The 25,974-nt window shown below is 47.1% G+C and overlaps 3 protein-coding genes across 11 annotated transcripts; all 3 read right to left on the bottom strand.

Moving 5' to 3' along the window:
• Positions 1-112: 112 nt before the first annotated feature.
• On the bottom strand, positions 113-4,897 carry ech1 (enoyl CoA hydratase 1, peroxisomal). The gene is made up of 10 exons (XM_036536837.1): positions 4,625-4,897; positions 3,489-3,657; positions 2,978-3,066; positions 2,645-2,769; positions 2,241-2,289; positions 2,057-2,121; positions 1,790-1,860; positions 1,496-1,567; positions 1,101-1,251; positions 113-568 (listed from the first exon to the last, which is right to left on the bottom strand). The coding sequence occupies exons 1-10, from the start codon at positions 4,656-4,658 to the stop codon at positions 464-466; spliced, it is 930 nt and encodes a 309-aa protein (XP_036392730.1). The 5' UTR covers positions 4,659-4,897; the 3' UTR covers positions 113-463.
• Positions 4,898-5,842: 945 nt separating this feature from the next.
• On the bottom strand, positions 5,843-16,916 carry LOC118782748 (heterogeneous nuclear ribonucleoprotein L-like). Of its 3 annotated transcripts, XM_036536286.1 has the most exons (14): positions 16,782-16,916; positions 15,732-15,850; positions 14,811-15,048; positions 14,370-14,455; positions 14,141-14,237; positions 13,973-14,045; positions 9,138-9,173; positions 8,511-8,579; positions 7,903-8,195; positions 7,694-7,815; positions 7,253-7,454; positions 7,089-7,146; positions 6,809-6,916; positions 5,843-6,167 (listed from the first exon to the last, which is right to left on the bottom strand). In XM_036536286.1, exons 1-14 carry the CDS (start codon positions 16,869-16,871, stop codon positions 6,109-6,111), a joined length of 1,650 nt encoding a protein of 549 aa, XP_036392179.1. In that variant the 5' UTR covers positions 16,872-16,916; the 3' UTR covers positions 5,843-6,108. The 3 variants fall into 3 exon arrangements, with proteins under 3 accessions (XP_036392179.1, XP_036392180.1, XP_036392181.1); XM_036536287.1 differs by lacking the exon at positions 9,138-9,173; XM_036536288.1 differs by lacking the exons at positions 8,511-8,579; positions 9,138-9,173.
• A 1,311-nt stretch (positions 16,917-18,227) lies between these two features.
• LOC118782937 (serine/arginine-rich splicing factor 7-like) lies at positions 18,228-25,516 on the bottom strand. 7 transcript variants are annotated; one of them, XR_005005180.1, is made up of 9 exons: positions 25,250-25,493; positions 24,151-24,381; positions 23,354-23,536; positions 23,179-23,259; positions 23,046-23,084; positions 22,722-22,796; positions 21,735-21,833; positions 20,478-21,118; positions 18,228-18,732 (listed from the first exon to the last, which is right to left on the bottom strand). XR_005005180.1 is itself a non-coding variant. In XM_036536566.1 (9 exons), exons 3-9 carry the CDS (start codon positions 24,372-24,374, stop codon positions 18,681-18,683), a joined length of 753 nt encoding a protein of 250 aa, XP_036392459.1. In that variant the 5' UTR covers positions 24,375-24,381; positions 25,250-25,329; positions 25,437-25,516; the 3' UTR covers positions 18,228-18,680. The 7 variants fall into 7 exon arrangements, 6 of the variants coding, with proteins under 6 accessions (XP_036392459.1, XP_036392462.1, XP_036392461.1 ...); XM_036536566.1 differs by lacking the exon at positions 20,478-21,118 and having other exon boundaries at positions 25,250-25,329; positions 25,437-25,516; XM_036536569.1 differs by having other exon boundaries at positions 18,228-21,118.
• Between the last annotated feature and the right edge of the window lie 458 nt (positions 25,517-25,974).

Genomic DNA, 25,974 nt, shown 5'->3' with positions numbered 1-25,974 from the left:
TCAATTAACAGGTAATTGTGAAAACAGTAAGATGAAAAACGATCTTTAACACTCAGCACTTTCATTCGCTCACTCAGCAGTCATGACCAATCACGCCAAAAATGACGGCATGTTCTACCAGACAACAGTTTATTTGTAAAAGAATACATTTCACATTATTTCTTTGTACATTTAAAGCACAACAAATTAGTCACAGGTGAGTTGATCTGACAGTGGCGTACATGAGAGGTGCACGATGGTTATAGCCACTGATGGATGGTGCTGTCATGGGGCAAACTGCCCACCGAATCCAGCAACCCCTTCTCGCTGACACCTCTGGTCTTAACAGCACATCAATTTGTCTTTGAGGACGCCTGTGGAAGCAGCGGTGTCTGTGTGTTAGGAGGCTCTGGGCGTGTTCCTTTCGCTGCTCCCTTCCCTGCTCTCCGGCCCTGCTTGGCCCTCCTCTCCGTCTCAGTGGCTCTCAGAGTTTGGAGAAAGGCACTTCCTTCGGGCTTTTCTTCTCCATGGCGGCCTGAGCCGACTTCATGACGTCCTGCGTCTGCAGCATGCTCATGTTCCACGTGGCCTGAGGCAGACAGGGACATGGTATCACGGAGCAGGAAGGTATGGAGAGATAAAAAGAGAGAGAGGGAGAGTAACACAGGGACAAAGAGAGCCAAGTCACATTTCAATCTGTGGCTCTTTTCGACTGAGATATGGCGATATGATGATCCGGAGCGGCAGTGTAGCATAATGTTAAGGAGTAGTGCTCGTAACGGAAAGGTTTTTGGGGCGATTCCCTGCCGGGGCACTGCCGTTGCGCTCTTGGGCAAGGTACTAAACCCTGAATTAAAAAAAAAAATCCAGCTGTATAAATGGATAACATTTGTATTCATAAAAATTGTATCCTATGTAAGTCACTCTGGTTAAAAGCATCTGCTTAATGACAATAATGTATTTTAACGGTGTTTATCAACTTCACGACAATGGTGCTGTTATGTTCAGCCAGGCAGGTACCATGTATGACACACATTTTGGCTTTGACATACCACAACACAGTGCTTTTCCATATGTATGTGTGTGTGTGTGTGTGTGTGTGTGCTGGAAACATGTCTCACCATGTAATCCAGGCCCTCTGCTACACTATGGTCTCTGGAGTAGATGAGGTTGATTTTGGTTCCCTGCACAGCGACCGGACTGCGGGCTGCTATCTCCCCAGCCAGCTCCAGAGCCCCCGCCATCATGGCCTCCTTGTCTGCAAACACCCGGCTAGAGACCGGGAGATGTACATCACAAGTGTGCAGGGGGCCGCTGACATCATGCGTATGTGACACTATGCATTATGTATGTGAAACTGTGTATTTGTTTTCCATATGCAAAAACACAGCAGCTGACCGAACAGAAATATATGCAATCTGGGGACACTGAGGCAGACATTACTCAACACCAGACAAACACAGGCTGATGGAGACACACAAACACACTCGCACACAAAGACAGAGGCAGTTCGCACCTGACCAGTCCGCAGCTCTTGGCTTCATCCGAGTACATCTTCCTGGCTGTCAGTGCCAGCTCGTTCACCAGACTGGAACACAGACAGGCAGGCATGAAGTCACGCTGGCTCAAGCTCAACAATATCTGACAGAACAATGGGCTATTGCCAGCGTCTGTCTACGGGAAAGCATGACATGAAGCAACAGAATGCAACTGGACTAGTGGAACAACAAGAATTTGACTGGACCAATGAGTTACAGTGAAACTAGAAGGAACGACATGGAGCTTTCGTATGGCACGGTGTCATTCCTACCTGCGGCTACCGATAACTTTGGGAAGACGCTGTAGTGTCCCCACATCTGCTGCCAGGCCAATGTCAACTTCCTGCGGACAACAGAATGTGGCATCATGGCATTCAAAATTCACAGAGATCAGCAGCTTCAAATCAAATTTCTACATAGGGGTCAGGGATGATGTGATCCCCAGTCTTGCTAGTGGCTGAACAGTGTTATCGCAAATCACTAAAGAGCCATACCCAGTCGCTGAACAACTAGAGGAAGCCAACAGTCAGCAGACGTACCTTCACCTGGAACCAAGCATCCTGTGTGCAAAGCCGGATATCACAGGCTGTGATCAGGTCCACTCCTGATAGAACACATCCTCCATTAATATACACATACACAAAACAGCCAGACTTCCTGCATTGATGCATTGATGTCAAATGGTGTAAATTTTCACTCCCTCACACACGTGTGCACACTCACCCCCTCCCACACATGCTCCATGCACTGCTACCACCACAGGCTTTGGACACTGTAGGGGTAGAGGGAGAGAGAGACCACACGATCAAAGCAGGCACAGGACAGGCGCACAGTCAAACAACACACTCTGCATTTAAAATGGGGCACTGATTAGAAAAAGGCATTGATAAATAGCACTGAGTTGTTGCTTCCTCACTTATTTAATGTACACAACTCAGCATCTAAGCTACATTATCATGAATAACAGAACATTATACTGGAGCCCACTACAGGAGTATACCACAACTACCTCCAGTACCAGCATTCAGAATACCAAACCTATGCACTATAATCACTCAACAGTTGTCTCCTGCAGAGTTGGTAGGTTTGAGGGCAGATGCAGGGGTCAGTGGGAGGTACGCGCCCACCTTCTCTATGACACTAAAGGTCTCCTGATACTTCGTGACGATGCGGCGCAGGTTCCAGGAGGTCCTCGCCGTGTCGTCTCCCCCTGGCTGCAGGACGTCACTTGCCATGTCCATCAGGTCAATCCCTAGAGGCGGGGTTAAAAGGGGCGTCAAGGAGAAGGGGAGACAGAGAGAGGGGACACCAGGCAAAAGTGGGCAATAGGCCTCAGCAAGGAAATTCAATGTCAATTAAACATTTGGGAGTCACTGACATGGTTACACCCACACATTTTGGCCTTCATTTGCATGTCTAATGGACAATATTCTGCCACCAAAAACATCAGTTTCTCTTACCTGCTGTGAATATTTTTCCGGCTCCCGATACCACGACGACCCGGCATTCTGCGTCCACAGCGATCTGAGAGAAGCACTCCACCATCTCACTGGGAGGCAGAGGGATCATACATGTGAGACAGAGGAGAATGCAGAAGCACACAGCTGACCTGACCTCAAAATATGCACCCAGGGGAAGTGGACAGATCCAAAAACAAGTACTGACCTAGGTCAGCAGGGTCTACAATTATAGAAATGAGCAGTGACGTAGCTTAGGTGCGTCAACCAACTACGTTTGTAGGTTGCACAACACGTCATTACATCGCAAAATAAATCTGGCTCTTCTGTGGTTGACATTAATCTGACAGTACTACCATATCGGCAGGTTGAAGGTGCATATAAAGCAAAATCCATTCTAAATAAGCCTGAATATGTACGGGTTAAAAGGCATTTGGGTTAACGGCAGGGAAATAAATGCCTCTTTCGGCAGGAGATAGGGTCTAATGCTCAGAGGTGTTGAACGTCACCATACCTCCAGAAGGCTCGGTTCATGGCGTTGCGCTTCTCCGGACGGTGCAGCTCGACGTGGGTGATCGCGTTGGCCGGGTGGCTCACGGACAAGGTGGAAAACGGTGGGGTGGGGCCCGCCTGCGCTGACATCGCTCGTACCGCGTTGAAACCCGGCAGCCACAAGCCCCTGTCTGATAGCGACCATAGGCGGGAGGAAATGCAAGCTACAGTGAGAGTCATGCTCTCTTCATAAAAGCTGATCCTAAATCAGTTTTGCGAAGGATCACTCCGTAAGACTCTGTGGGACACGTTGAGCACTGATCACAGTTGCTGCAGAAAGTGAAGAACAATCAATAACTGCCCACCCACGCAGAAACACTTGACAGACAGCGGAAAAAGAACAGGCGCTGTTTTACGGTTCAACCCCATTTTTGTAGTAGTTGTATTCTAAAACAGACTTTGGTCAAGTGGATCACGTTTCAGAGCCTACAATGCAATGTTGAGTGTGCTTCAAAACAACAGCTAACGTTAACAATATCTTAATTCGAATGGCAAAATATCTCGAAACAGGTGATTCGAAATGAAACATTTGCAAGTTTCTCTGAGATATTGATCGCGTACAGTGTTAGCTGCTACTTGTGTCTGGAGAGCTCAGGGGTGAGCAAGGACTGAGTGTAACTGACCTTTCGCCTACTTATGCCTTTGGGGTCAGCGTGGACAGAATGCCGTAATAGAAAGTAATTAAACCCTGTAAATACAAATAATATCTACGACAGAACCCCCAGAAATTAAAACAGCAGTCGCATAGCTACGCAACCAGACAGTCTCGCGAACTAATGACAATCCGTTTTCAGCGTTGTATTCCAAGCTACCGTTAGCTAACAGGGTAACTTGCAAACTGGTAGTACCATTTTCAAACGAATTTTCAAAATTATTAGTTAATGTAGCAGATGTTCGTTGTAGCTAGCTTAGCTAACTACGAAACAAAACAAAAAACAAACAAATTTCCTATCTAAGCAGCAACTTTAGCTACGGTTGCTAACTTACAACTTACGCGCTCTGTTCTTGCTCGCTACATGCGGTTATTTTCCGTTATAGACTAGCTAACGTTAGCTAGCTAGATTCATAAGTCCGTATGTGCTCACGAAGAACGCTTACTTTTCATCAGCGTAGACCGGACGAGAGATGCCATTGCCCTTTGATCAAATGTTCAACTCTGAATGACAACACCGAATCGCACCACAGGCAGGGAGTGTCTACAAGTACAACACACCACTGTTAGCGTGAATTGAAAAGTGGACAAAATTGACGATCGGCTGCATTGGATTGCAACACCTGTTTTGTTCCCGAAACAAATCGATATCGCAGTGTTTTCCAGTATTCTCGAGTTTCATACAGAGGTCTGTCTGTTTCTGCGTTTTGTTAGGATTGAATCTTGCCCCCATCGTCCGATCTCAACGGCAAGCCAGAAGGCTCGTAATAGGCAGTGCTCGCTTACGGCTATTTTCACTTCATTGACCAGCCAATTGTTCGGTCTCGTACACCACTGATTCTCAATCCTGCTCTACTTACATTTACATTTATTCATTTAACAGACGCTTTTATCCAAAGCGACTTACATAGGTTACAGTCTGAACTCATCAGTGGCACTTTTGATTAGCTGAGCACACCTGATTTAATCAAGAGCACGTTAATCACACTAATCAGGTGTGTTTGGAGCAAGGATAGAAGATATGCAGGACAGTGGGCCTCCAGGAGTAGGATTGAGAAGTACTTGGTGTACAACAGTCTATCTGAAGACCCCCTTACTGACACTGCATGGATGCACATGAACAAACAAGGACGCCTTTAGGTCAACTGTCCATGCAGATGTTAAGTTATTGTCAAGTGTTCTCCGAGAAACCAAAACTTATAATTCTAGTCATGTCACCTTGGTCTTTTCAGTGAAAATACTTTACAATGTCATTTATAGTACATCTACAGTGGTCTATAAATGAGGTATAAATTTAACTACTGAGATTGTCATAGCCCAATCATCCACAATTGGTCATGAACAGATTTAAGTAAACCATAAACACACAGGTTTGTCACAAGCAGAACTCCAACAGAAAAACTGGTGCAATTTCAATACAGCTGTGTGTTTGAATGCTGAGTGACAGAACCTTCAGCAGTATTTATGGCCCATTATGAGTGAACAAACATTGGATTATTTCATTTATTCATGTCAAGAAAGCACAAGAACATTTTATTTTACCGATTTTATTTCAGAACAAAAAGTTGAAATCTTTCCTTCCATTAGAAGGTGATACTTTAATGTATAGGTGTAGTGCTGAACAGACAGCAGAACAAAATGGCAATTTAAAAATTCAAAGCAAAAAAAAAAAAATACTGGTACAAAAGCTTTTTTCCATTTCTCTCTAAAAACAACCCATCATCTCTGTCAGTATCAGTCAAACTCTCTTCCAACTTGCCAAAGCTCCATACTAACAAAGAACTCCACAAGGCCGCACAGACACACACACACACACAACATACTGCTTTTACGGACACTGAGGGCAGGTATATGGGGGAGGGGCAAACTGTGTCGATGACATGGTAGTTAGGGAGGAGGAGGGAGGAGTCTGTCGACAGCCGGGAGCCACTTAGTTTGCATGCTGCGCAGTGGAGAAACACAGTTTGAGGGTGTACGGGTATGGGCCATCTGAAAGAAACAAGAGAACATTAGAACTCACATAAACAAAAACCACCCATCCTTCAACCTATGAAAAGCATTCAAAATCTACTGGTATGTTTGATTATGCCTTGGACTGAGGCTAATCTTGACACTCCACGATACCTAGCTCTAGTGCCACATGTAAATAGGCATGCAAAAAATCCTGAGTGTGCAAGCTCAGATCAGTTACTATCACAATCACTGAGCACTAATGTGTCCCCACAACACCTGATAACCCACATGATTATTTTCTGTGGAATATTAAGGTTGGTTATTAATATTGAGGTAGTAGAATACTAGAAGTGTGACAGTGAGTGCAGCTGAAGCTGTTGCACGCTGACAATGAGATCATTTCAAAGTGAAATAATAGTCAAGTTGAAATAAAATTGAAGCAGTGGAAAAGTTTCATTGATAACCATCAGATGTCAGTTATCAGTTCATGATATACACCTGCCCCAGAGTAAAAATACTCGGGCATCCCTGGTGTTCATGAACATTACTACACTGTTATGTTCCCCTCTCCTGCTCAACAGGGTGGTGCCACATGATAGAAGAGATGGGTCGTGTGATTATCTGCACCCCGCTCTATGCAAGGCCACTTGGCATGATCAGGCATCTGCAGAACTTACTTGGGTTCTTCATCTGGTAGTGGTTCATCATGGCCAGGGCCTCCATGGCGTCATTGATGGACTCCCACTCCAACAGTCCAGACGAACTGCGCTCACCCGGACCCCCGCCTGGGGTAAGAGAAGCACAAGCAGTCCAAATTACCAACACCGAACACAGACACACACGAACCCTTACTGCACACAATCAAACCAACAACACAAAAGCATGAGAGTTCACAAAGACCACCGAGAAACATCACAGTGAAGTTTACTGCCAAGGCGGCGTGTGGAGCACACTTACTCTTCCCCGTGAAAAGTTTGACGTTGGAGGGGCTCTTGACTCCAAGCTCCTCACAGATCTGAAAGGACAAGTCACAGTGGTCAGCTCACTCGCAGCCATCCTTTCCCTGGACCTTCCAGACGTTCCACCAACTCACCCGAGGGGCTGCCCTCTCAGAAACTGACCTGTGTGAAGATCTCAGTCGACACATCGGGCTGGGCGTTGAAGAAGTGCAGGACGTTGCTGGGGTGCTGGATGCGGTTCTTGGCGGCCTGTTCTGGGGAGGTGAAGCGGTTGTTGCGGGTGCCGTGGAAGTCCTTGAAGCTGCTGGTGCCGTCCTCCAGCTCGTAGGACTGGCCGGGCATGATGGCCTGCTGCTTCGACACACTGCACACAGAGAAAGAGGGAAGGATAAGCTTCCATAGCCGCCACCCACAAACCCAGCACAGACTCCCAAACCCAAAGTAGGCCGATTACACTGCAACAATTTGATCTAGGCAAAGGTAATCTTTCATCACCGAGGGGGTAAAACCTTCTATACACAAGCCTCTTAGATCTACTGAGAAAGAAGAGAGGGAGAGACATGTAGCTGACAGCAAGAGTGTGAAGCTGCACAGGAAACCCACCAGACGTTCAGCTTCTGTCCGAACAGGAAGTTGTTGTTGAGGTGGGTGATGGCACGGTCTACAGCGTAGCAGTCGCCCATCTCCACCATGGCTGCTCCTGGCTTGCTCTTCATGAACTTCACCTGAAGGAGAGGGGAAGGGGTTGTTACTGCTCCTGTCCTGGTTCTGAGATAGGCCTACCCGCCCGTCCACTCTGTCGGGACACTCACCCGCTCCACATTGCCGTAGAGGCAGAACACATTGAAGACCTTGTCAGCATTCATCTTGGAGGGCTCCAGACCGTACACCATGACCACGGGGGAGTCAGCATGGGGGCTGTACTCGCCCGGCGGAGGAGGGGGAGGGGGGTGCCCGTACTGTGGGCCCCCGTAGCGCTGGTTGTGTCCCCCTCGACGGGGGCCCCCCATGGGTGGGCCCATGCGGCGCCCTTCATAGTGAGGGGGTGGTGGCGGCCCGTAGCTCTCGTCGTGGTAATGCCCGTGGTAGCCACCCTGTGGACCAGCTGGAGGAGAGAGTGGAGCGAGAGGAAGGTGAGCAGGAGAGGGCAAGGGCAGGCGCAGATAAACACTCACAGGGTAACACCAATGGGTCCGGCCCACTGTGCACACTAAAGACGTTTGGCGGGGAGGGGGAGGGGGGGGGGGATTAACACACTACACAAAATAAGAGCTTTAGAGAGACAGGTACACAGCACCTCCTTGCTGCCACTGTACAGTAACCTGCATAAGCCACTCCCAACTGCTAAGGAGTGGATGCTGGGGTTAAGTTTATGAATAGAGGGTCTCTGCGTGAAGGACTTGTCCCCCGAGAGCCTTACCATACTCTGGAGGGTGGTCTCCCAGCAGAGCCGGCTGTCTCTGACGCTTGTTGGGGTTGGCATTCATATCTGAGAGGCGAGAGAGAGGTAGGTAGGGAGGAGGAGGAGGAGGAAAGGAGAGAGAGCGAAAGGTGAACAGCTGAGAAGCGACAGGAAACAAGATTGCCAGTGCACAGCAGTTAACATCCATTCAGGCTTTAGGAATTGAGCAGAATGGTACAGAAAGAGAGAGAGAGAGAGAGAGAGACAACATACAAAAAACAGGAGAAAGCAGTACTTTCAAGCTGTAGGGTCAAGTCATATCTACAAGTTCTCAGGGGTCCTCAAACTGAAACGGCTAACTCCAAAGAGAACTTCCCGGCAGGAATTAACTGCCATTCTCTATTATTTCTGCAAACCACCTGCACTTCAAAGGCTCCAAGACTGCAAATGGTCTCAACCACTGCTGGTTGTTAAGCAAAACTGGTGACAGATATGGTGGGGTCAACTAGTTAAATATGGATCCAGCCAACAAAAGAACGCCTGAATGTAAACTACTGACATTCCGAACACATCATCTCCAAAGTCCTAAATGCATTTAGGCACAAGGGGGAGAGAGAGGGTTGTAGTATTGTAATGTAAACACACCTTGTGCACTGCTCCAATTTCCATCTCCTTCTGCATCTGTACAGGCACATATATACATGTCAAACGTAACAGCAACAAAGTCTCAGGCCAGCTCCAGTACAGGCATCTGGCTATCGCTTACTCCTGAATTTCACTGCTACCAGACATTAAGGGGGTCATGTTCACTGCGGCAAAGCGCCTGGCCTATTAAATGTACTCAAAGGGCAATATCCTCACAATATTACATCACTGCCCATGCTCCCTCTGAACTTCCGTAGTGTATCTGCCCCACACTCACATTGCGAGCTGTACCGATGGTTACCAAACTGGATCAACAAGATTAAATATTTTGCTGTAATAAAATGAATGAAAACTACCATAAATTCAAAGTCCAAATCAATGATGCACAGTCTGCCGTGTTTCTACTGACTATATTCTGTCCTACACAGGCCACTGAAAAGGGCTTGTGTTTTTGATGAATTACTGCAGATATACCCGCCCCCAGATCCATAACTCCTAACTATTCCTTCATGACAGTGCAACAGCAGCTCCTGAGGTTTTTGTGTATGCCTGACATCTGTGTGGGCAAGCTGCATGAAAGCCTCCTTTAGCTTCAGTGCTACTCCTAGAATGATACAACAGCAGCTACATAAAGCTTAACCACTGAGGTTCCTACAAGTCAGGGCCACAAATCTCTGGTCAGGGGGAAGGTCAGCTGAAGGCAAGTTCTGGTAGAGTGCAGTGTTTAACAAGTGTAGTGCCAGAAATGTTTCGTTTACAGAATAAAGCACAATGGAAAATGCCAAGTGAAATGTCAACTAAACAGCTGTTGCACGAGGCTAACGCTCTTGATGAAGCAGCTGGCCAAAGGGCTCACACACTCAGTGTGCGTCTTTAGCTGAGGTTTTGTAAGTTTCTGAAGCATTTCAGCTTCAGATGTGTACCTTCAGCATCACCATTCAGAGCTCACTTCTAATCATGTTCCCTCATGGCCCACATTTTCACTTTGAAAATGAACTGACTGATACTTTATAGATCATACTCATGACAGCCTTGTGTATGAACATGACCACCCAAATATCTAAAAATAAGTTCAAAGGTTCCAATTCGGAGGAACTACGGGTGTTAACCTACACATGGAGCCAACACCACACTTAAAGAACAATACACTTACATTGAACCGGTGCTCTTGATTAAAAAGAACGACAATATTAAAAGCTAATAATTATACAGATGTACAGGTATTCTAAATACCATATAAATAAATACTGATTAAATGACAATATTCCACTTTCCTGTCCCAGGATAAAGTTTGCAGTGATTGCCTACATTGCCTTACTGTACTATCCCACCGATCCCCACAGTTTTTAGAGTCTGAGGCAAAGACTGCTGCCGGCCAAGCCAGCCCTCCTAATGCGATTCCCATTTAAAAAAAAAAAAAAAAAAAAAAAAGCAGCACGTGTCTACCACTCAACTCTGAGTCCTTGCCTCCTCCACAACACCGAGGACTGGGCACCAGTCTCTGACGCACCACTAGTTGACACGTAATGACATAACTCTGAACAATGCAGAAACTGCAGCAGCGCAGACACAAGCAGCCGGTGGGCTCACTTGTGCCATCCTCCACCCATATGCCTGCAGTCCGCAAAGCCAGGAGTGTACCAAACGAGACAAAGTAAAATAAAACAGATCTGACACCCCCTGGTGGGACAGGGAGAGCAATGCGGCCTTTATTTGTTTTATAGTCACTGACCAGAAGAAAATGTGCCATCACGAGGGAGTCTTTCAGCTTGGTACCATCCCCCTTCACACACACTCAAGCATAAGTGATGCTCGAGATCTAGAAGGGCGACACGCAACCTCTGTTGTAAAACAGAGCTTAGAGCCTTAACAAATAGGCCCAAATAGGCCCGTGCAAAGTGCAAGAGGCAAAAGAAAGGGCCCATTAATTTGACATAAAAACAAATGTCAAGCCAGGGTAACCAATTCTAAAAGACTCCCGTTATTGCCAAGCAACATTTACAGCAAATGCATTCAGCCAAAAAATAAAATCACAATAGAAAAATAGTTTGATTTTCTAAGACAGAATTTTTGTGGTTACTTACAGCACGGATTAAAGGAGGCAGAGGGTGCAGGAAGGAGCAATTGCTGCCGGAAGGGCACTTTGGCACCGAAGCCCCCCTCCAAGAGCTCTCTTCCATTCCGTTTTCATTTCATTCTTTCCTCATTCCATCTTTCCATCCTTCTCTCCTCTCCACTTAGACAAAGCACACTTTTTTGGTTCTTCTGTGCCATGGAGGTAGCAGGGATTTTTTTTAGCATTTGTGGTTGTTGGTGGCGGAGGTTGTTCATTCAGAAAATAAATATCTGCTTACCGTGCTTCGACCGCAAAGCAGACATTTTGCACCTTTTCAGAAAGACGGATGTCCTCAACAGACACACAATGCCAAACCTGCATCACATGGGAGGCGTTACACAGGCGTCAAGACTTCTCAGAAAGCACACAAGTTGTATTCAGAAAGGAAAAACTGCTTTTGGAAATGCAGAGAAAGGGGGAGGGGTGGTCAACACAGGGAGGAGGGAGGTTACGAGAACAGAATGGGTAGGGGGGGGGAGGAGGGGATAAAAACAAAAACAGAACACCTGAATCCATGAGGTAAGGCAGAGCTTTGGAAAAGCGTGGAGTCTGTTTGTCTGCCTCTGTCTGTCTGTGCATATGCTTGTCGGCATGTCTGCTGCGGTGTCTTCGTTATCTCTGTCCCCTCTGTTTTTTTGTGGTGCTCCTTCCCGTGTAACCCGGCCACGCGTGTGCCTTTGTACCCCCCAGTGGCGTAGTGTTGTCGAGCGACATCTTGTCTATGGGATCGGCTGTGAGGCACCTGGATGCGGGGGGCTTTCTGGGTGAGGTGTTCGCGTGTTTCTGCACCCGCGTCCCCCGTTTTTTTTTTGTGTTGTGTCAGGAGGGCCTCTTTCGCCTCGTGTCAGTAGGTTTCACTCGTTTCGGTGTGAGTAGGCTCTCGGCTCCCTCCCGCTTTGCGTGTCGTGTCTCGCTGTGTTTCCCCTTCTCAGGACTGGTGTGTCACAAGATCCTCTGCCGGCAGAGTGGTGACGGCTCAGGGGTGCGATTTTGGAGGAGGTGCGGAGTTTCGTAGAAATGAGAGTGTGGAGAAGTGTCAAATCCTGTTTGGTTTGAAAAAGTGGGAGGGCGGTGGGGGGTGGGGGGCAGGGAAAACATAGCTTAATAGCAATGAGCCTCGACCCCCTGCCCCCGGGGAAAATGTGTCGTGTCAAAGAAGACAACAGGAAGGACGTCTCCGTGGCTTTGTACTGATGCAATAGGAGTAGGAGGAAGGAAAGGTAGGAATGTCAGTTTTATCAAAACATGTCTGCTGTGGTGATGTTGGGAAATGTCTGTTCTCGTGGTCTTGCGGTGTCTCTATCCCTCCCCCTTTTCTTGGGATGAAAGGGCCGCCTCCCGTCTGTTTGATATAGGAACGCGCAAACACTGTCCTTTGCAGGAGTAGGATCGGTGGTGGTGGTGGAGGTGGTGTTGGGAGTGGTGTTGATTGCAGCAGTGTGCCTCCCGATGCAAATATGGAGTGTCTGTTGCCCCCAGTGTTCCGCTGTTACCGAGCGACGAGTTCTGCTGGAGTGGCAGGTGTTCTGCGGTAGGTTCAGTGCTTTGGGTAGCCTGCGTATATGTGCGCGGTAAGGGTGTGAGGAGCAACTGGCCTTCGACAGGGCAGCGATCGCAGCAGACCCCAGCCGTTACAACAGACCGCAGGGGCTGGGAACGAGGGTCAAACATCCCCTTACCGCTTCCTACTGAAGTGCCTTCACTTAACACCACCAACAGTCACACTGCCCTGAAGTAACCTCTGGTAGATACCTGTTACAAGTGCCTCTAAATGCAGAAATACCTTTCTTTACTTATCCCTAAACCCACAGTCAATTTTGTTGTTTGGAATTTAATTTACAGACAGCTGCGTGCTAAAAACCAGGTGAAATCAGGTATAAGGAAGAGCAACGGCGTCACTTCAAGGATGTAACTGTTCCACCGCATTAAACCCACACATTCTACCAAAGATAATGTGCTGGGCATGTCTGCACAAGACAAACAATACAGACTGCAATCAACGCCCACATCAAGCAATAAAATGAGAACAACCAAAACGTCCGGCCTGCATTTCAGGCTGTCCCTGGTCTCTGGCACCGTTTACCAAGCTGAAGAATGACACACACTGGTACCTGCAGGACAGGTATCCCAAGAGCTGATCTCATGACTTCCAGTTTAGTCCCCCGCCCTAACCTGCTACACCACCCCTGCACTCTGACGTTCCTGGAATGCTACTTTCGCATTGACTGCTGCAAGTCTGAGCACACGATGTGGCACAGTGACCAATCAACCTGGACAGACCAGTGTCTAAGTCTGGTACGGGTGGGGGGATGGGGAAGTGTGTGTGCGCGTATGCCAGTCACTGTGGAAGCGTCAGGGTGGGATGAGCACTGTGTCTGTGCGAAATAAAGCCAGCTGCCCTGAGGTTGCTCCTCGCACCCCTGCCGTGTGTCTGCGCAGAGAGAGAGCTGCAGTGTGGCGTTAGACAAGAGGACAGGACCGCACACCGCGCAGCGCTTCAGAGGCAACGCCACCGAGGCGGCCCGCGCCCGCTCCCCCCGTCCGGCCCGCCTGATGCGTGGAGCGGCGACGGGAAGGCGGGTCCCTGGCAGGCTCTGAGCTCGGTGAAATTACCCCTGAAGGTCTGTCCCCCCCCTCCCCTGCCCCGCCCACCCACCCACAGTGGCAGTAAGGGTGCTGAGTAGAGTCAGAGAGAAGGCAGGGAGGCTGCTCGTGTTACCTTGGCCACTCAGGTTGGGGTTGGTGTAGTCCCAGGTGTCCTGGTCATTCTTGAACACGTTGAGGCGCGTTGGCTGCGGGGGGGAGGAAGGAAAAGAAAGGGTGCTCAGTCTTCTCTTCGCTCTTCTTAAATAAAAAGCAAAATGCAATGCTGCGCTAAAGGCCTCACCTTAGCATACTCGATCTTCAGGGTGCAGCAGCCTGAGTAGATATCAGCCCCGTTGAGGGAGGCCTTGGCTCTCTGTGCGCTCTGAACGGAGTCGAATGTGTGGCGAGTCAAGGAAGAGAAACCACCTCTGATTTGTTAACACAATCAACAACACAATCTGTCACATCCACTCAACAGGGCAGGTGGCTGTAATGCAGCCCTCACTCAACACTCAAGGGGTAAAGGATATTCCACCATGGCCTGCACGCCATTCTTCCTGAAGATAACGATCCTCTGGACAGGGCCACAGTTGTTGCAGATGGTGTAAAGCACGTCCTACAGACAGGGTGAAAATGGTTTGAGATCATGTAGAACATGCATAAAAAAAATTATACATTAGAATATAATACTTAACCTCTCCATAAGACAACATTGTTTCAGTAAAGCCTAGAATGTCTTCCCTTCGTAATGTCATTTTAGGGGTACATTCAGAAACAGCTGTACGCTACACCTTATTTTTCAGCCCAAAGGTATAACTTAAAAAATTCATATTCATATTTAGTCCCACAGATTTGTGATCCATTTGAAGATGCTAAATTGTTTATGTAAACTTTTCTTCCCATTTGGTAAGACTTGTATTTTCTAAGAAAAAATTCACGCATCAGGGGGGTGACAGGAGCAGAGGTGTTACCGTGGTGATGGGGTAGATGGGGTTCATTATGGTGAGGAGCAGCACGTTGTTGACGCTGCGCGAGTCGTCCGGGTCTCCGGGGCGCGAGATCTTCTGGCTGGTGGAGTAGTTGACGAAGGCAGGGTGGCCGGCGATGTAGATCTGGTTGTCGGAGGCGTAGTTCACGGCGTTGCAGGAGCCGTTCATGTCCTCGTACTCCACCAGGGCCTGGCGCTTCTTTGGCATCACCACCACATAGCTGGGGAGAGGGACCTCGTTATACGCACTGAGTCTTCACCTCTTTCTCACACAAGGCTGCTGCCTATCTGCATTTTGTCCCTGTTTACGGTAAGCTACTGGCACAAAATGACAAACATGGCAATGCTTTGCTATTCCCAAAATACCCAATTCTCTGTATTCACAACAAAGAAAAAAATAAGAGACCTTAGCTTGTGGGTTGCTTCCCCTCCCCGTCTCCATCGCTTTGTGATCATTAGAAGTAAATACACTTGCTACAGGGGTAATGTACCCTGTATAATGCAAGTTTATACCATCTGATTGAGTTTATACTGAGAACTGCCTGACTAGCTTGCAACAGCAACACTGCAATGAAAATAACTTGTCTCAAAGCTAAATGCAAGGTTCAGATCTCCTCCAAATGTAATGCATGTTTACCAAACAGAAATTTGACAAATCGGGAGTGGGGTAGACACATTTCCATGATACTACCACAAAACAACCAGCCAAAACAGGTAAAGCTTGAGACAAACATAACGAAAAGAAAGTGTGACCCCACTGCTGTTCTGGCAGGAGAATACGGACGGTGTGAAAGTTAAGACTGTGTGTGCAGTGCTCCCAGCGTCTGTAAACAACAGGATGACCTTTCCGCCTGGGTAAACCAGTCTGTGAGATAACAGGGGAACGGTCACGGTCACCCTTTACCTGATGGGTCCGAACTCCTGCAGCGCCTCCACCAGGTCAGCCTCCATGACGCCGTCCACCAGCCCTCTCACATGCACAACGGGGGAGGGCAGGGTTTTGTGGGGGTCTTCATAGCCCTCCTACAGTCACAGGTAAATACAGGTATTGCAAGCTTGTCCAATCTAGATTAATCTGTACAATGTGGATTATTTTATACACACGGGTAGCTAACCATATAGAGTGATTCAGACCTGGCAGACTGCGCTGTAGGTTCCAAAAATTAAGAAACTTACTATAAAGCTTAGACGGTTTGTGGCATTTATCAAGACAACCGTGCGGCAACGTTTCTGTTACTTTTAGGTATCTACATTTGAACTACTTTTGTCCCTTACTTATGTTAAGTAACGTCTCCACAATAAGCGTTTAGAAAAGTCCTACTTGCTACCGAGTTACGTGAACAAAACTAACTAATTTAACAGCGTGCGTTCCTTATGCCGGTTTTGGCACGCCGAATAACTCGTGGGGAATTATTTTTTGCAATAACGCACTACTTGCAAGTTAACCTTCCCCGAAGTAGCTTGCCAGGCTAAGTTAACTCTGAGTGGTTTCTAGCTGGCTAACGCAAACGCTGAGCGATGCACAGGACCGCTATCCGGTCGTATCCAGCCTACATCTTTGTACCGCTATAACAAAAGACAAATGGCCTGTTCTCACGGTCCATTCATTCAATGCGTCGCCAACACAAGCTCTGCCGTTACGGTTAGCTGTATGGCTAAAAGGAGAGTCTACTAACTGACTGCGTCAACATTTATTTTCCTCAGCGAATTATCATCAAAGCCAGCGGTTAGCATAGCTAGTTGTATATTTAAATCATAAACATTCAGTCTAGTTGGCTAGCTCCTTCGCGAAGGAAGCAAACGTAGGTAACAGGCTAGCTAGCTAGTTGGCAGTGCGCGCGCACCAAGAAAAAAAGAGCTAGCTAGCTAGTTAAGCGAACCCATGTAGAAAGGACCCCACTTTAATTGCGCACATTTTATAAATGGCCTATAGATAATAAAAAGCTGAGTGTACCGTGGCCATTCCTCCGTCGTTGTTTTCCGTTTTCTGTCGCTTCGTTGCCCTGCCACCCTCGTTGTAATAGCGTCCCGTCTGTGCAGCCATGTTGTCCCAGTTAAACCCCTTCTGCTAGAGTGACGGTGAAATGAGATGGACGGAAAGCGAAAGAAAAAGGAAGTACTCGATTTACGCCCTGCGTAATCCTCTGGCGACATTTGATTGGTGCCGGCGTCCCGTCCATCACAAAGTCACATCAAATATAATCCAATGAAAAATCTGAACGACAAATAAATGTTTCCGGATTCGACGGTCTTGAACAGTATCAAATGATTGATTTAGCGAGTTCGGATTGTCACGCCCACGAAACACAACAATTGGATAACGCAGACCAGGGCGATTGCGGTTCACAATTAACTGCGAGCATCGGTGTTTCTGACACAATTGTGCCGTTTGTAAATCGTGGCCTTCTGGGTTATTGATGATATGCAGTATCATTCACGGGAAGTGTTATCGCTACGGTACAATTTAGCACGTTTAAAATCACTTTAATCACTCGTGTCGAATTTTCTTAGTTTGAAATATTTGTAAGATTAGGGCTAATTTTTTTTTTTCTAAAGTCTTTTATGCTTTGAGTTACTGTGAAAACATGACTGATGTTAAAACTTTGTCTTCTTAGGATTAACCAATTAGCAATGCCAATGATACTGTTTAGTAAGAATATATGCAGCATCTTTCAATGATTGATCAAATTGCTTCATACTGACGAAAAGCAGACGGCAAGTTAATATTAATCCAATCCCCCAAAGATAATACGGCTAAATGCATCATCCGGATCAGTTTTTACGGCTAGAAAAGCCAGTTTCGTAATCAGGCTTCATTGATTTACATTTAAACTGACCAATACTCCACCCTTGTATGACTGAATGGAAGTGTTAGCTGCATTCTTTAGATATAACATTTCTTCGTTTTTTTGCTATACCAGTTCAATTCAAGTTACTTTCCCATACACAATTATCAGCAAATAATTACTTGGTTTAAGTGGATTACCTTTAACACTATATGTCAGCATCTATCTATTCTGTGAAACAACGGGCAAATACCTTTTTTGCAACTACTTGTCTTTTGGAGAAGTGGATTTCAAAACCCTGCACTACTGCATGAAATGTTGTACTCCACAGTTAACAAGGCACTTTATCTGATGCTGTGTCCAAGAAAAATAGCTTGGATCAACACTACAAAAACTGATGTTTCCACTGATAAAAAGCATGCTCAAAACAATGGTTTTATTCCCCATTTTAGAAACAGTTCCTCAAACAGATGCAGCATTTCTCTACCAAAGACCAAGACTACCAAACAAGCACAGGAAAGCCAAGGTGTGTACAGGTCCGCTTTATTAAAAAAAAAAAAAAAACCAAAAAAAAAAATCAAATGTCCAGGAAATGAGATTTAAATAAAAAAAAGAATCATGCTTCCAGTACAACTTTTGCCATTACCTGTGGGCCCAGCTACCTGGTGTCAGGAGTCCAGTAAAAACTCACCTACAACACTTTACAGCTAAAACCACAGACTGCATTTATAAAGATATTTATACTCAAAATAAAAATTTGAAAGCAAGACTGGCAAATTGGCTACCTGGAGTACAAATCAAGATAGCTAAAAATGTTTAAATATTTAAACTTCTCATTTATAAAAAGAGGGCAGCTGAAAGAAACACTGGAACAGGCGGTTCTGGAATGTGCCGTCTGGACTGGGCAAGGCAAAATTGAAACCTGCACTGCTGTAGAAATGGAACAGGAGGGGTAGCCCGAATTAAAAATAAGAAAATCAAAAAGCCTTCAAGCTCCAAATTAGGTTTGAAAGGTGGGATGGGGTTAAGGGGAGGGAGAGGAGGGGGGGGGGTGCTCCTTTCTCCGGTCAGTCTGCGTTGGGAGTTGGGCTCTTTTTCTGGCTGGGCGACCTGGAACGACTGAAATGGACAGAGACCTGTGTTAGTACAGGGTGGCAGCTGACTGCACGTTAACATCAGTAATACCTCCAGCAACAGAACCCACAACAGCTCCTGCCTCACTCCCAAACTCACTCATCCTCAATTTAAATAATCATATGGCACCAAAGGGCAAGGTTGCTTACACCCTACAACAGTGAGTGTTACTGGGAGACTAAGGACTCTGTGGCAGAAGGCCTCCCCAGATTAAGGAACAAAGGATAATCAATCCAGTCATCAGTAACAGTGAAAAGAAAACAATGGGCCATTCAGCAGCAGGTGGCGGCAAGAGGGTGTGAACACCGCCCTGTGGGAAGGGTTGGGAGTGAATGCAGTGCCCACTTTAAGACATCCTCAATGCATCCATCTCAGTCCTACCACATTAAAGTCACTACTGCCTTTCTTACTCTCTTCACTTCACACCCACCAACCACTCATTTCTGTCAGCTTTAGGAAACTGCACAATAAACCTACGTTTACAGTACATTCACAGGAGATATGGGTTCCTTTCAACAGAGGTCATCACGTCTGCACTGAGGACTTCAGTGACTAAGCACAGGAAGCAAGCGCTCAGAACTAAGGACACCACAAGAGCCTATGCAGCCATCACATTCCAGCAATTCACTTTCATCTGCCTACTGAAGGTGTCTGTGGTGGAACTTTTGCAAGTGAGATAAGAGGCATCCTACCTTTAACAAGGTACTAAATGTGACTAGCTAGAATGCAAGTGAGCAAGATTAAGAGGTATGCAGCCATAATCTTCGAGGATGGCAAACATAATAAAGTGATCTGTATTACAGTAAAAATTACCTAGCTAGACATCGAGACAATTGTTTGCTTAATACAACTGATTAAGACAATACTTGATTAATGCCTAGTAAACTCCTTGACTGTTGCAATCAAGGTGTTAGCAAGCCAATTCATTATGTAACACCTAGAAGGGTTAACAACCAACTTGGAACTAGCCTGCTACCCAACTTGCTACCTTAGAAAGATACCCAGATAATCTATCAAACAGGCTTGCTAGCTTGATAGAAGATATCCTAAAGTGGACACTGCAAGTGAGGCAGGAGCTGAGGTCTGAGCATGGAGCTCACACTTCACCCTCTCCCACCCGGCACACACACCAGAAAACTCATATGGATAAAGAAACCAAGACTGCCTCCAACAAGCATTAGTCACATGACTCCTGTGGACCGGGCACTTAAAAAAGGGGAAAGGCAGTGCTTCTGGGTCGCAGCAGCACCAGAAACACGTTAGATTCAGAACCCAGGATGAGGGAGCCCAAGTCCCAGCCATTCAACCCAACACAAGGGCCACCTACGTCAGGACTTCAAGGTGTGACTAAAGAGTAACAGCTCAAATTAAAGCACTAAAGCCACAGAGTAATGCCCATATGGAAGAGTGGTTATGCTGTATCTCCCAAGGCCACAGAACGCAACAGTTAAATGCTCTGCACATCAAATTCCACCCATACTAAATGAGGTAAAAGCAAACCCCACCCCCACCCTCCTATGGGTTGCTCCCCTTCAAATCAGTCATTTTCCCCCACATTTCCTATGTTTCAACAAATATACATATACCCATACAAGTTAAGGAGGGGGGTTCAATAATGACAGAATACACTAGGGAAACAGTAAAAATATCTGTTACAGTAGTCTTGGGAGTATTGTGCGTTCAGGGCTGGGTTCTGATCATAAATGACATTTGACTCTTGAATTGGTTACCTTTGGAGACAGTGGCAGAAACAACATGAACAGAGACTCGACGGACGAGAGAACTTGAAGACACTGGAGGGTCTTGAAGTCTGATCTCTCGTCAGCTCTCCTCTCACCCTCTCAGAAGCTAAGCAAGAGGCTGGTGCTTTGGAGGGGGCGGGGCATAAAAGACTGCGGACGACTGATCTCAGCGCAGCATTCAGGTGGGAAATGCAAAGGTTGGGGAGGGAGGGAGAACAGCAGTGTGTGTGCGCGCAGGAAGTGTCTTGTCAGAACGTGCGTCGGACGACCTCTTTAACCCCCGTGGCGGAGACTGATCTCTCGTCAGCTCTTTTCCCTCGCGGACGTTAAAGACACAGCAAGGATGAACCTGGTCAGGGCTTGCGCCGGTCGACTCCCCCACTCTACAAAAAAGCCTGCAGCAATTCATCACTGGAGTCTGATCACGTCAGATTTTCTCTTTTGGGATTTGTTTTCTCTCTGAAGCTAATCAAAGGGAGGCTGGATCTGAGGGAGGAAGAAAAAAAAAAAAAAAAAAGGACCTCCAGCCTTCACTCAAACAGTGCCCCTCGGAGTCTGATCTCATCAGCTCTGTGCGTGTCTCTCTGAAGCTAAGCAAGGTCTGGCCAGGTCATTCTTGGATGGGTGACCTCCAAGAGAAAAGAACATTAATCAGGTGTTGTGGAAAAAAGAAAAGAAAAAAAAGGGGAGGGGGGGCAATATTATCTCCCCTTGCTTGCCTGGAATGTGCGAGTTAATATCCCTGACCACAGTGTGTCCTCCCTCTGACCTCATCTCCCCAACCCTGCCCCACCAACAGCCCGTCGTGCCCCTGGCAGCAGTGCGTTCTGGGACTTCGGCAGACCTCAGGTGGAAGCTCGTCTCTCAGGGTGGACAGGGTTGAGAGACATCTGCGCTAAACACTAAGCTACAGGTTACAGTCTAACAGGTGGCTGTGGGTGAGCTGAGGAGTTAATGTATGTGGCGAAATATCTAAGATCACATGACTGCATTCCTCACTAGCTAACAGAAGGGGGGACTGGGGGGTGAAATAACCTTATAACCTTGTGTGTGCACTCTGAATTTCATGCTCATGTCATTAGTACACTTGAAACACATTCCTGCAAACAAGAATTAAGTATGCTTTACAGTACTTCAATAGCTCAAAGGGCTACAACTACAAGGAATTTAACAGCAGTCCCTGATCTCATACATGACAGCAGCGTTAACAGGAGAATACACCGGTCAGCTTGTTTGGGGACTTACCCATCTCTCTTGGGGCTGGGGGAGCGGGACCTGGAGCGAGAGCGGGAGCGAGACCGAGACCGTGACGCGGAGCGGGAACGGGAGCGGGAGCGAGAACGGCTGCGGAGGAGAAAAGCCGTGAGCACACAGAGCCGCCACAACCGTGAAAACGTGCTCCTGCTAGCAACCAGGCCATAAAGATTACAACCACTACCTTTGCCCAAGTCACTTCCCATTGTCTGAGTTTATGACTATTACTGCTTGATATAATACTACTACTTGAGGGTAGACTCCCTCAAGAAACACAACATATAACCTAATTGTACTCATTATCTAGTTAATATATACACATTTATTTCTTACTCCCTCCCCATGCAGCCCTATTCAGGCATTGCCGATTGTATACCAAGCTTTGTTCAGTGCAACAACCTCTGCACTTGTGGCAAGGCCAGATGAATGCAACCCTTCACTACACCTGCACATATCACACAGCTACGTTCTGCACTACAAGTCATAAAGCACACTACAGTGGAACAGGTGTGCCAGAGACGAGCACAACCTGGCCAACCTACCCAATCCTATCACTAGCAGAATGACGCCAATTTGTGCTGCCGCTATGGGCTGTTGGTCAATGTCGGTAAAACGATGTGGCTGGGTTTGAACCCTGGTTGTAGGACTCCGCACATGCTCAAGGCAAGTGCTTTAGCCACTGAACAACTTAGGAGGTCTTGACAGTATATGTTTATGTACATGTCTTTTCTGCCCATTTTTCATCAGGCAGTCCCAATCATGTTTGCAACTCATAAAAAAAAAAAAAAACTCATGTCTACCAGCTATCTTGTACCCTGTCTGGCTAACTATTGAAACTTGGTCATGCAGCGCTTCTAATATTGTTGACTCCTTACATGGCTTTTTGCTTGTGCTGTACTCTGCCTGACTTGTAAGTCGCTTTGGAAAAAAGCATCCGCCAAACGAATAAATGTAAAAGGTGACGAGACTGGATCTTACCTCCGCACTGGGGTCCTGGACCTGGACCTGGATCTAGATCTGGATTTGGACCTGGACCGAGCTGAGGAGCCAGATCTGTGGGAGGGAAGTGTGGGTTAGCATAATGTGAGAAACCATTACACACATTATACAAACTTCCACAGCACCTCCACAGCCACAGAAGTCATTTCAGTGGTTGCACTTTTCAGTGGTACAATTTCTCATTTTGGTCGCATCACATGTGATGTTCATCTCCTCTTAACAGTACAACAATCACAGAAATAGAAGGACCCCCTTCCTGGTGGGACAAATCAGCTGCACTTGGAAGACCGTTCAGAGCCGTACCTGCTCCTGCGCTTGGAGTATGACGGAGAGCGGTACCTGCTGAGGTAAGGCAAGAGTTAAAAAGTCAGTACAGACAGGAAACAGAATCAGCGCAGAGAGGACGGGCACAGAGCTGACATCCAGGTGAACTTACCGGTCGTTGCTACGGCTACGGGAGCGGTAGCGTCGTCCCCGGGACCTGGAGCGGGACCGAGAGCGCGAGCGAGACCGAGACCTGCGGACAAGACGAAGGGCATGGTTTCGGGTCAGCTCCCCGAAGGTTCACAGGAAGAGCTGAATCAAGGCTCATCACGTGGAGTTCAGTATACCTGCTCCGACGGCTGCCTCCTCTCTTGCTGAAGCGGTAGCAGTCGTACGCATAGTGACCCCTGTCCCCGCACTGGTAGCACCGGTCGTTGGGGTCAAAGTGCCGGCGGGCCGGCCGGCCGTAGCGGGTCTTCCGGGACAGCCCTGTTGAGAGCTCCACGCGGATCCGAGTCCCACAAAGCACTCTGGGAAATGAGGAAGAGTTGACAGCCACGATAAACGACTAACTAAAATGCTCATTATTTTGATCAGCTGCTAACCCCTTGCACTCCACTTGTAGAACTACCAAGAACACACAGACATGTGGAAGTCCAGCATGTTACAGTGTTCTACGAAACCAGCGCTCAGAACTGACAGTACATGGATTCAACAATAATTGCCCCACCACTTGTGTGTGCTGTGAAAACAAAGTCACAACTATAGTTATGAGACTTCAACCACCTGCAGGCTAGTGATGAGGGTAAACTAATCTGGATAAAGTGTCTCGGACTAGGGAAAGGGTACACAATTATTCTGCAATGCAAACATGAGTGCAAACATTCACTTGGATCAATATTGTAATATTCTAGAACATTCTAATGGTTGGTAATGATCAAAATTGGAAAGCTATGGAATACAATACATTAGATATTAATTCAAGTGCACACTGATCTCAGTGCAGACAATGCAGTTCCCTGACTGAAAAAGATCCCTATCCCTCGCTCGAAGATGCGAGCAATTCAACACCTCCGAGACGTACCCGCCTATGAATAAAAAATAAACGGCATACAAATGAGATAAGCTATACCAGTGCACTCACTTGCCGTCCATCCCCTTCACAGCATCCTCTGCATCCCGGGAGTCTTCATATTCTACAAAGGCGAAGCCGGGCGGGTTCCTGGCCACCCAGACGCTGCGCAGGGGGCCGTAGTAGCTGAACGCCCGCTCCAGCTCTCCCTTGGCCGCGCCGTTCCCCAGATCCCCCACATAGACCTTGCAGTCAATGTTGCGCGAAGAGCTGTGGGAGGACGAGTAGTACGACATCTGCGACCTGCAGGTGGTGGGTGAAGAGAGGGGCAGACAACAGCAAGTGAAACCCTGCGAGTCACCTTGAAGTGGCGTCTGCCGAGCAAAGAGTGAACGCTAAATAAAGCCCGCATTACTTAAACTCTTGCTCTGCATCTGTGAGCTGACGTTAGATTGCACTGCAGCCTTCGCTCGCCGACACCACGTGTGGACTAGCTGGTCAAAATAACGCAGTACTTTCACCTTGGGTCAGAAGTCCATGTAAGCGTGAATCAACGCCGCCATCAAAATGTTTTAGCTACGTTAACGACATCTAGAGAAACACACCCTGAAATAAGCAACATAAAATCGCTAACCGAACACGCTGGGCTGAAAGAATTTTAATAATTAACCCACTAACGTTTGTGTTGTTTTACAACAGACCCCCGACTGCGATAGAACTCACCCAGCAAGCTAACGTTAGCCTTCCCACGTGAGTCAAATTGCGTGCTAACGTTAACGACCTCAACAAGCCGACTGAGGGTAAACACGAGTATCAAGTTTTCTCCCATGCAGCTGGCTGGCTAACGTTAAGTTAGCAGTCCATCAGATCGAGTATAGGCCCGAGAAGTCTCGATAGCCTAGCTACCAATTTCATGGAGACTAGCTTGAGAAGGTATCTTATACAGTTACTCTAGCCTAAACATCCAAAGTAAAACACCGTTAATTAGCTAGCTCTATCTTTTGTTTTACAGAACCACGTTTTAGAAACACAAGTTTTTTCTCCACCTGTGCCTCTCATTATGCAAACTAGTTAACATCAGCACGCTATGTGCCGTAGCGTGAGGCGCAATGGTGCTAGCTAACGTTAGCTAGCGTCTGCCGCTCTATAAACAATGGCCGCCGCTTCTTACCGCCTGTGTCTTCAGTTCCGCGAGTGAACGTCTTATTCTTTCTCTCTCCACGCGAATCGAAAATCAAATTCGGTAGCCTTCTGGATGGACAAAGACAAGTGCGCGTTAGACAGCTTATCACATGAATTCCGTTTGTGATAGGGTCAAAAACTCCGGGCTTGTCCTACTGCCACAAGGGCCTACTAACCTCCCTCTTTTTACCCCTTCGGTCCCGTAATTCGCTCCCTCGCGAAACCTACCCGGGTGACTGCTGCACATGCGCACTTGATGTCACTCTCCTTTAGAGTTGGAGAGGAAGGAGGGGTTTCCCTGCAGGGGCTAAATGGGCTTGTTCAGCGGTGCAACAGGAGCAAGATCTTAATTGAAACTGGGACGGTCAATCCTTTGTGCGAGCAGGAACTAATCACGCCACATACAGGTGGTCAAGTAATAGTAGGCCTACTAGCTGGACAGGTCTTATTAATTAGCAGAAGTAGGAACATCATCTCCCGATCTCATTTTGCAGCCATGACCATAATTTTGTAGCGTATAATGATAAGAATAAGAATAAGGATAAGAAATACTTTATTAATTCCGAGGGAAATTTGAGTGACACAAGCGAAATGATCAAATACTAGCCTTGATCATTTTAAAATATTTGAAGATTTTATGAGTAAGACTAGGAATAGCCTTGATATACAAAACTAGTGTTCTGCTTTAGAATTGAAAAGTTGAAAAGTTGACTG

Source organism: Megalops cyprinoides, chromosome 9 (assembly GCF_013368585.1).
Source record: "Megalops cyprinoides isolate fMegCyp1 chromosome 9, fMegCyp1.pri, whole genome shotgun sequence".
Classification (NCBI taxonomy): domain Eukaryota; kingdom Metazoa; phylum Chordata; class Actinopteri; order Elopiformes; family Megalopidae; genus Megalops; species Megalops cyprinoides.
Note: the sequence above shows the minus strand (reverse complement) of the source record. Positions and strands in the feature narration are given on the sequence as shown.